The sequence below is a fragment of the Capsicum annuum genome, chromosome 12 (assembly GCF_002878395.1).
Source record: "Capsicum annuum cultivar UCD-10X-F1 chromosome 12, UCD10Xv1.1, whole genome shotgun sequence".
NCBI classification, from domain to species: domain Eukaryota; kingdom Viridiplantae; phylum Streptophyta; class Magnoliopsida; order Solanales; family Solanaceae; genus Capsicum; species Capsicum annuum.
Genome location: NC_061122.1, coordinates 225,959,055 through 225,970,385, shown reverse-complemented (window position 1 = coordinate 225,970,385; position 11,331 = coordinate 225,959,055). Strand labels below are relative to the sequence as shown.

General features: G+C 34.2%; 1 protein-coding gene across 1 annotated transcript; it reads left to right on the top strand.

The window, feature by feature from the left end:
• Nucleotides 1-2,828: 2,828 nt before the first annotated feature.
• LOC107850433 (glycine dehydrogenase (decarboxylating), mitochondrial) lies at nt 2,829-10,279 on the top strand. The gene is made up of 15 exons (XM_016694953.2): nt 2,829-4,383; nt 4,690-4,935; nt 5,028-5,105; nt 5,191-5,291; nt 5,371-5,566; nt 5,649-5,774; nt 6,424-6,609; nt 6,684-6,797; nt 7,472-7,624; nt 7,821-8,009; nt 8,175-8,252; nt 8,360-8,485; nt 8,590-8,688; nt 8,793-8,910; nt 9,957-10,279. The coding sequence occupies exons 1-15, from the start codon at nt 3,085-3,087 to the stop codon at nt 10,046-10,048; spliced, it is 3,201 nt and encodes a 1,066-aa protein (XP_016550439.2). The 5' UTR covers nt 2,829-3,084; the 3' UTR covers nt 10,049-10,279.
• Nucleotides 10,280-11,331: the final 1,052 nt, after the last annotated feature.

The window sequence follows — 11,331 nt, the reverse complement described above, 5'->3', positions numbered from 1 at the left end:
TTAATGAAAATTGTAATATTTGGTCATAAGAATTTTAAATATAATTTAAAATTGTATTTGAAAAAGTGAAAACAAGTGGACTTCAACTTCTCCGATAAAAAGTTAAAAAGAACTCCAATTTGTTTCATGGTCAAATACAACTTTAACTCCCAACTCTAAAATTTTTTAACTTTCCTGGTCAAACGCCTTCTGACTACTTATAATTCATATGAAGATATTCTAGAAGAGATACAATTCTATCATGATATTTGTCTTATTCTCGTTTAAGGCGCGAATCAATCTACGGGTTTCACGTGGAGTAATAGTATCTACTTAGGGTCTCCATGCGTCAATATTTAGTTCCACATACATCTCCCTATATGTAGGAAAAAGGTAATATGATCTTTTGGGTGTAAGTGTGAATTTGTGAGGTGATGGATCGAGATAAGCAACAAGTGTTGAATATTTCGCCAACCCAGAAAAAATCCAATCCAAACCATCAAAATCTTCCCAAACTATTGATAATTTTTTGAGGCTTTAATTTTATTGTACTATTTATTACAATAATTTCAAAAAAGGAAAAAAAAAAAGAAAAGAAAGAAAAATCTTTCAATTTTCATCCATTGAAATCCAATCCACCCAAATTTCACCTTCCTTAAAATTTTTACACCTTAATTTTTTTATTTTTTTTTACTGATGTATCCATTAAGTCATTAAGAAAAATAAAAAAGAAAAGAACACTAAAAACTATTGGCTCATAGAAAAACAAGATCTAACTGATCTAAAAATCTTCTGTCCTTTTCCTTCAATTTGTCGCCTAGTGTCACTCCACTCTTCGCCCATCACCACAAAATATAAAAATTGATAATTTCTGAGAAAAGTGTATATAAAATATTAATAATTACTTCTTTTGTGTAAAAATATTAAATAGAATAATAATTTTATATATTATCATTTGAAGACAAATTACATACATAGTCTCTTTAATCTATTGATATTTTTCATTTAGATCTTTCAGTTATACGCAGTATCTATTGAACACTTAGTGTATATTCAAAGTGTCTATAAGACATTCCATTAACAATTTCTTAGAAAATTAACGTGCTTGACATAAATAAAAGATTTAATGACAAATTAAAAAAAATAATTTTATATTTTCTTTTATTAGAATTACCCCCTCCTCCCCAACTCCTTTCCCACTATCTTCTTCTTGGCCCCTCTTCACTTCAAAATCAAATCCACCATTAATGTTACCATAAATTTTCTCCCTTTATATCTTTCAAAAAAATTTTAAATTATCTAATCGAAGTTGAATCACTGGTCTTAAATTTTTTTTTTTTTTACATTTTAATAATTCATTTGAATACTTTCTTATTTTAAATTTATTTTTTAAAAATATATTTACACCTAGTGCTATGTTTTCTTCTTGTCCTTTTTCAGGCTGTCAACTTTTACCTAAATTTCATCATCAACGATAACATCTTTTCTTCCTTTCTCTCTCTTTGTTATCAATAACAAATGTTATCAAAATTTGAAACTATCACTAAATTAAATAGGTAAAACTTTGTGATTAATTATCTTAACAAATTTACTCATGAGTTCTGCTCAATCATGTGCTGCGGTAAATTTTTTCATTAAAAAAATACCTTCTTATATTGATGTTGCTTTAATTAATATTACTTGTGATTCCTTTTTCTTTTCTTTTGGAGATAACAGGTAAAATGAAGGAAGATGAGCTCCTCTGGAGGTGAATGAGAGATGGCTGTGAGGGTGTTACGGGTAATGAAGAAGAAAGTGCTAATAGGAGACAGATCGAAAGAGAGAAAAAGATTTAAGAAAAATACCTCTTACGCGTCTAGAATGAGTGAACTGCATTTGCTATGCCATGTCATGAAATATGCTTAATAGACTTATTTTATACTCCTTTGCTTTTATTTGTCACTATTTTTCTAATTGAATTTTTATTTTTACTTTTTATTTTTGACATATCAAGAAAAAGATAAAATAGTTTTTCTTTATTTTATCCTGATCCGAATATTAATTATTTATTCTCCACTATATTATTGTAAACATAATTAATAGGGATTGTATAGTAAAATCATCACATCAATTTTTTTTTTTTTAAGGAATATGTCATATTAAAAGTGATAAGTAAAAAATTTAAAGATTCAATAGAAAGATGATCTAATTGACGTGCTAAGACAAAAAAAACAAAAAGAATAAATAACATAAATACCAACTTTTTGAAGGTAATTACACTCTCTCCCACTTTTTTAATTATTTTACTCTCTCTCCCTATTAGTATACATAACATAACCGACATATTCATTCTCTCCCTATTAGTATACATAACATAACCGACATATTCATAGCATTCTGTGTATATGTTGAGATTTTTGTAATATGTTTAGGAAATTGAGATTTTTTATAATATTGATAAAATAAATTATATATTTGTGTAATTTTTAGAAAAAGATCAATAATTTCCGAAGGCTGTTTATTTCACCCCATTTGAATATACCAATTTCAACACTTAGAGAAATTAATAAAGCATTTTTGATTTGATTTTTTAAAACGTTTTTTTTCTTTTGTCTTACATGATTTTTGAAATTCGACAAATAAAAATATTACATTTATTTTCTTTTTTTTTAATCTATTATTATAGACAATTGGGGCACAAATATATATTTTTTTCCTTAATGACTTAATAGATACGTACTTCGGTAAAAAAAATAATAAGGGTGTGAAAGTTTTAAGGGAGGTGAAATTTGTATGTAAGGTTATGAATGGGGGTGGATTGAATTTCAATGGATGAAATTGAAGGATTTTTTTTTTTTTTTTTTTTTAAATTGTTGTAGTAAAATCAAAGCCTCAAAAATTTGGTAAGATTTTGATGATTTGAATTGGATTTTTTCTGAGTTGGCAAAATATTCAACACTTGTTGCTTATCTGTGTTTGATGTGATGGTCTTACCAAAAAGGTTTTTAAGATTTGTAAAGAGGAAAAAAAAAAAAAAAAAAAAAAAAAAAACAAACCAGAAAGGGATGAAAGATGAGAAAAAGTTGACAAAGCTTTAAGCTTTGTTTTTTTTCACTATATATATATATGTATATATTTGCCCCTGTTATCTGTATAGTGAAAAAGCAAAGCTTAAAAGGTTTGTCAAACTTTTTCTCATCTTTCACCCCTTTGTGGCAAGAGAGAGAGAGAGAAATGGAACGTGCTAGAAAATTGGCAAACAGGGGAATTCTGAATCGTTTGGTTTCAGAATCGAAACAGAGGCGTGGCAATGGAATTCCAGCGTCTCTTTACAGGGGTTGTTCAAGGTATGTATCTTCATTGTCACCTTACTTCCATCAGGTTCATGCAGCAAAATCTTTCGTTAGATCAATAACTGTTGGCGCATTGAAGCCAAGTGACACTTTCCCACGCCGACATAACTCAGCCACACCTGAAGAACAAAGCAAAATGGCTGAGTTTTGTGGGTTCCAAAGCCTTGATGCACTGATTGATGCAACTGTGCCTCAATCGATTCGTATTCAATCCATGGAGTTTAATAAGTTTGATGGTGGATTAACCGAATCACAAATGATTGACCATATGCAAAAATTAGCCTCAAAGAACAAGGTTTTTAAGTCCTATATTGGGATGGGATATTATAACACACATGTACCACCTGTTATATTGAGGAATCTATTGGAGAATCCTGCTTGGTACACTCAGTACACTCCTTATCAAGCTGAGATTTCACAGGGACGTCTTGAGTCCCTGTTGAATTATCAGACGATGATTACAGATCTTACTGGTTTGCCAATGTCCAATGCATCTTTACTAGATGAAGGGACCGCCGCAGCTGAGGCTATGGCCATGTGCAACAATATTCTCAAAGGGAAAAAAAAAACTTTCCTGATTGCAAGCAATTGTCACCCTCAGACTATTGATATTTGTAAGACTAGAGCTGAGGGATTTGATCTTAAGGTAGTCAAAGTACATCTTAAGGACATTGATTACAAGTCTGGTGATGTTTGTGGGGTACTAGTTCAGTATCCAGGGACGGAAGGTGAGATCTTGGATTATGGAGACTTCATTAAGAATGCACATGCTCATGGAGTGAAGGTTGTTATGGCATCTGATCTTTTGGCCTTGACAATGTTGAAACCTCCTGGTGAACTTGGAGCAGATATTGTTGTTGGTTCTGCTCAGAGGTTTGGAGTGCCTATGGGTTATGGAGGTCCTCATGCAGCTTTCTTGGCAACTTCCCAAGAATACAAGAGAATGATGCCTGGAAGAATTATTGGTGTCAGTGTTGATTCTACAGGAAAACCTGCTCTTCGTATGGCGATGCAGACCAGGGAACAACACATCCGCAGGGACAAGGCTACAAGTAACATTTGCACAGCACAGGTACTCAGTAGTTGAACTACTGACATCTATGCTATACCTATATTTATGTTTCCTAGACTAGATTCTATATTACAGAACGTTCTTATACTGTAGTAGTAAAAATTTTAGCTGGTTTGAAAAATGTTTCTTTCTGCTTGTATACAATGTTTTGTCTGTACATGAGCAGTGAGAGTAAAAACAAATCAAAATCTCGTTTTCTTGCAATCTTTATCTAACTTTCATATGTGCATCAGAAGGCGATGATGCATGACGCTGTGCAATTTATTTCCTTTTATTGGTTTATGATATTGTCCTTTTATTATGCAGGCTTTGCTTGCCAACATGGCTGCCATGTATGCTGTCTATCATGGACCTGAGGGGCTAAAAACCATTGCCCAACGTGTTCATGGTCTTGCTGGAACATTTTCTGCTGGTCTCAAAAAGCTTGGAACAGTAGAAGTTCAGGATCTTCCATTCTTTGACACTGTAAAGGTTAAGTGTTCTGATGCAAAAGCAATTGCTGATGTTGCTTACAAGCATGACATTAACTTGCGGATTGTGGACAACAATACTGTAAGTCTAAGCCAGTTTTTCTTTTTTTGATTTTAAACTTATCAGTACTTGAATTGATGTTTTGATTAAGTGAACCCCCGCTTTTTTTTCAGATAACTGTATCTTTTGATGAAACTACTACCTTGGAAGATGTGGATAATCTGTTTAACGTTTTTGCCTTGGGAAAGCCAGTAAGTATGATTACTCCCCTATCCATGCTGCTGGTAGCAACTCAATGTATACATAGTGTGTTCTTATCTTTGATGCTGTTAATAGGTCACGTTCACTGCTCAATCAATTGCACAAGAGGTTGAAAATCTGATTCCTTCTGGACTTACAAGGGAGACTCCATATTTGACTCACCAAATATTCAACTCGTAAGGCCTCCTTCAATGGTTTTAACCATCTTCATCCTGTAAGGTTAGTGCTAGTTTAATTGTTACTCTGATGATTCAGGTACCATACGGAGCATGAGTTACTGAGATACCTTCATAAGCTGCAATCGAAGGACCTCTCCTTGTGCCATAGCATGATTCCTTTGGGTTCCTGCACAATGAAATTAAATGCCACAACAGAGATGATGCCAGTGACATGGCCTAACTTCACAAATATTCACCCTTTTGCACCCACTGAACAGGCAGCTGGCTATCAGGTTGTTACTGCTTAGAGGAATAGCTGCTTGCAAACTGCAGAAACAAAAGAACTAATCAAGAATGTTACATGCCTTCTTGCAGGAAATGTTCGACGATTTAGGTGACCTATTGTGTACAATTACAGGTTTTGATTCCTTCTCCTTGCAGCCTAATGCTGGTGCTGCTGGAGAATATGCTGGATTGATGGTTATTCGTGCATATCATATGGTACTCATCATAATCTAAATGAGTAGTTTGCTTGCGGATCTGATTTATGCTCTCTGAATTGAATTAAGATTGTATTTGTGAAATGTGCAAAGAGCTAAATAGGTGGGAAAATATTGCACATGCTTTAACTATTTTCAGCTATCAAATACCAATCCCTTGTACTAGTCCCTTATACCAAAAATAAATTTTTCCTTTTACTTGTCCATTTTAGCAAATCAAGAGAGATATAATGTCTTCCTCCAATATTACCCTCATCATTAAGTAACTACATAAAGTTTAGCAGTTAAATTTAGATTTCCAAAGCATAGTTAATATGGGTAATTTAGTCAAACAAATCCTTTAATAAATGATTCCTTAAGGGGAGTGTCAAGTCAATAGAGAAGTAGTAAAAGGGAGGGAGAATTAGGGAAAATCACCTGATGAAACCCCATTCTCGGTGATCTTGTTACTACTTGACTTCTGTTATCCTTCATGGAGTTAGAGAAGGCTATAGAGTTTTAATCTTCCAAGAACGCTTGTTTTACCATAATTGGATGCTAATGGCCATAGGATTATAGTTTTTCCTTTTAATTATCAGATTCTTCTCCTTTGTTCATCCTTAACTGTGTAAAACTTTGGCTAGTGTAATTGAATTTGAGTTTTGCTGCAGTCGAGGGGTGACCATGACCGCAATGTATGCATCATTCCTGTATCAGCACATGGAACAAATCCTGCAAGTGCTGCAATGTGTGGGATGAAAATTGTTGCTGTTGGGACAGATGCAAAAGGAAACATTAATATTGAAGAGTTGAGGAAGGCTGCTGAGGCAAATAAGGATAAACTTGCTGCTCTCATGGTAAATCACATGCTACTATTATCTGGCACCTTTCTGTATTGGTTGTATTTACTTGAATCTTGATTAAATTTCAGGTTACCTATCCATCAACGCATGGAGTTTACGAGGAAGGAATTGATGACATATGTAAGATAATCCATGACAATGGAGGTCAGGTGTACATGGATGGAGCTAACATGAATGCACAGGTAATTACCTCATATCAACTCCTAACCTCTCATGCTGTAATTTTTCTTGCTCAGATTTACAGTTTATTTGTATAGTGTGTAAACTGGGATGCAGACATTTCATCATTTTAATTCTTGTAGATTTTACTTGTTTGAGTCTGTTTAGTGATAAGACCATTATATCTCTTTAAATTCTAGCTCAACAATTTTGAAGTTAGACCTTATATCTTGAAAGAAGGGGACATATTTGGATTAGGTAATGAACCTCTAATTTACCCTCCTATCCTTTTCTTCCTCTTTTTCCTTACTCCTGGGTGATTTGATAGTTGTCCCACATGATGCGTGAGATAGTACGATTTACTGCAGTTTGGTCTGCTCTGACTTTTGTGAAGTCTTATTATGTCCAGTGCGGTCAAGTCTGGAGCTCTCTCTTTTCTGGATTGCTTACCCTGGTTTAAAGGTTTTATCAGGAGCTTGGCTGTGGTCAATAGAACTTTCTGAACAAAATGATAGCTTTTTTTTAAACTTATGTATAATACCTTTCTTCTATTTACTCTTCAATTACATCATCAAAATTTAGTTTTAGTTCAGCTACTGACCGTACCACTTTGTTGTTGGCCGTTTCTTGTTTATGAGGGGGAGTAGATGCCGGTGTTGTTCAGCCTTTTTCATTCATTGCTAATTTCTCTTTACAGGTCGGTTTGACAAGCCCTGGCTTTATTGGTGCTGATGTTTGTCATCTAAATCTCCATAAAACATTCTGCATTCCTCATGGTGGAGGAGGTCCTGGAATGGGTCCAATTGGAGTGAAGAAGCACTTGGCACCATATTTGCCATCACACCCTGTGGTATGTCCGTGATAATCACCAGTTACTTCACTAGATAAAGCTCTCTAGGTCCTGTAGCCTTGTTCTTTGTTTAGATTTATGTTTCTTCAAAATAATATTGTTATTATCAAACTTGCAAACATTTCTCACTTCATCGGCCTGGGATTTTGTTGTATCTATCTTGTTTGGTTTGCTTAATCATTGTAATCTCCTGAAGGTGCCAACTGGAGGGCTCCCAGCTCCCGACAAGAGTGAGCCACTTGGTGCTATTTCTGCTGCACCCTGGGGTTCTGCACTTATTTTGCCGATTTCATATACCTACATTGCGATGATGGGGTCTAAGGGACTTACAGATGCATCAAAGATAGCTATCCTGAATGCAAACTACATGGCTAAGCGTTTGGAGGTCTTTGTTCTTTTATGCTCATATTCTATTTGAGTTGAATTTTCTGCTTTCCAGACTCGCTATGCCTGTCTTTATTCATCATAGGGCGAAACAGTCTGTACTGCAGCAAGTGTTCAATTTGTGTATGCTTTGTAGCTGATCATATTTTGTGCTATTGATCAACAGAAGCACTACCCAGTTCTCTTCCGAGGTGTCAATGGAACATGTGCCCACGAGTTTATCATTGACCTGAGGGGCTTTAAGGTAGTTTTTTTTTTTTTTTTTTTTTGTTGAATCATTTCCAATTCACTCCTCCCTTTTTTGACTGGCTGTTATACTGTACTGAATCTTCTGAAATCTTGACCTTTCAGAATACTGCTGGGATAGAACCTGAAGATGTTGCTAAACGTCTTATTGACTATGGATTTCATGGACCTACAATGTCTTGGCCGGTTCCTGGTACACTTATGATTGAACCCACTGAAAGTGAAAGCAAGGTATAATACAAGGATGCACATTGAATGATACAGGAAAAAGTTTCAGTAGTACACACATTATAGCTTTTCATTTGGTGGTCCTGAAGTAGCTGTATATTATGCAGGCAGAACTAGACAGGTTTTGTGATGCACTCATCTCCATCCGAAAAGAAATCGCTCAGATTGAGAAAGGGAATGTTGATATTAACAACAATGTTCTCAAGGTATATATGTGTTATTTTTTCTTGTAGATTATTTTAAATGAAATGTTTTTGTCTGGTTAGAACTTGCATAAATTAGGAGATATTAATTGAGACTTGTGTTGCAGGGGGCTCCTCATCCACCATCAATGCTCATGGCTGATGCATGGACAAAACCATATTCTCGGGAATATGCTGCGTACCCTGCTCCATGGCTAAGGAGTGCCAAATTCTGGCCAACTACAGGTCTTTACCATCTCTATTACAACTCCCATTTTAAACCTACGAACGTAACATTAGCTAAATTTGTGAAGTATTAGATTTTTGTCCTATTCAGTGATACATTGAAATGTTGAGGTGTTCAGCAAACATATACTTTCGAGCACTTTGTGCTGGTCAATGCATTTTCTATACTTGCACATACTAGCAATCAGTACTGGATATTATGTCCTTAAATTTTAAACACCCAATCAACCTACATGCACAAAGTGTTTTCCTTTTTGTTATTGATTATACAAAAAATTTCATTTTGAAGAGTCATTAGTTTTCATGTAATCATCCTGCATAATGATAGCTAATGGACTAATTATCAACTGAGGACATGCATGACACTTGCCCTTAACATGTCGTATTACAACAGAACTGCTCTAAAAAGCTATTTCTATCAAATCTTGTGTACTTGGAATAAAAATAATGTGTTCTACCGAGCACACGTTAGAAGAGAAAAAATGTACTCTTTCTCTCTCTCCGTCTTTGGTCCATAAGGTTCTCATCATGAATATAGTGTAACAGTTAGACCTAGGAAGAGTAAATTTGCAAGTTCATATGAAGAGATCCAATAAGATGATTGAAAAAAGCTCCAAGTATCTGCTGAAATCTACAGTTCTTACATTTATTGAACTATATTGCAATACTGATTTCCCTGTTCTTTGTAGTTGTGTTACTTTTCATTTTTTTCCTTGCTAAATTTAGTAAGAAATGCTACTCCTACTCTTTCCATCCCACTTGCTAAATTTAGTAAGAAATGCTACTCCGACTCCTTCCATCCCATTTTGACTGTCAGTTTAGGTTTTAGCTCAAAAAGTTGTTTAGGAATTAAAGAAGAATGCACGGCATTGAAGATAAAACAATCAATATATTTAAATAAGTGTAAATTAGTAAACGATACCTTTGTAGTATTTATTATGTTCTTCATGGGCGTGAAATTAGCCAAAACAACAATTAAAATGGGACAAATGATGGAGTCTTATATCTTGATCTTGATGACAATTTACTTGTGATTGTATTTCCAGGACGAGTGGACAATGTGTATGGAGATCGCAACCTCATCTGCACCCTTCTTCCAGTGTCAGAAATGGCGGAAGAAAAAGCTGCAAATGCTTAAGCCTTACTGTTGTTTCATTGCTTATAAGATCCTTACAAAGCATGAAATCACCCTCCCACATCAATGATCTTGTTGTACATACAAGTTTCATATATATATATATATATATATATATTTATATACTTGGTGGTAGCTGATGACTTTCATCTTCTTGCCGCCGCAGTTCTGATGAAAATCTGCTGTATTAACAGATCATTTTGATTATTGCAGCTCACTTGTTGTAATCATCAATTCCTCTCTTACTCCAATCTCTCTATTGGATACTTTCATGCAAACTGAACCAGCCTGAGCAAACCTAAGTTCGTGACAGTACATCACACACTCAACAAGTGATTTATAAAAGTGAAAGATCCTTTGTACAACTCATAGAACAAACTTTGTCCAAGGAAGAATCCATACCTAGCTATGTTATGTGGTAAACCTTTTGGGTGCGTACAAGTTAGATAAATCGAGGTGAGGGAGAATAACAAATCGTTTATTTTTATAACTTACTCATCGAAGATTGTTGAACTTGCCGGTTATTACACAAATTGAACTTCGATTCACTGGGAAACAAAGTTCAAACCACAAACTAATTGTCTTTCTTGCTTGCATGTGTTTTTTGGGATGCCCCTTATTTTTTTCTAGCAAGTTTATCTTTAATCTTGTCTCTTCCCTTAGCCCCAAAAAGTGTGTGTAACCTACAATCCAATTCAATAGTTAACATTTCCCACTTTTGCACATGGTAAACTAGTACCACCATGTCAACAACACATTTGATTCATAGTAAATAGTCCCTGTGACCTGAGTGAGTATCAAGAGCGCGCTATACCTTTAGGGGTCCTTTGGTTTGAGCTGTTAGAAATAAATAATTCGGGATAAAATTTTCTATTGCATGTTTGGTTCGTAATATTTGGGATAACTTATCTCGGGACTAATAAATAGTCCCGGGATAAGTTATCCACTCAATTGGTGGGATAACAATCCCACCATAATTTATCCTTGGGATAAATGTATGAAAGGACAAAAATAACCACAAACTCTATTATTTTCATTTCTCTCTCTCACACACATATATATATATTCATAAATAAATTATATATATAATAATAATTAACGTAAACTGGTAAACTGTATAATAATTATGTTTTGAACGTATAATATATTATGAATAACGCATAATATATTCATAAATATATATAAATTATATATTCATAAATTATGTTTAATTAACATATAATATATTCATAAATAAATAAATTTTGAACAGTTTACCGTTAAAAATGGTTGTAAAATATATAAAT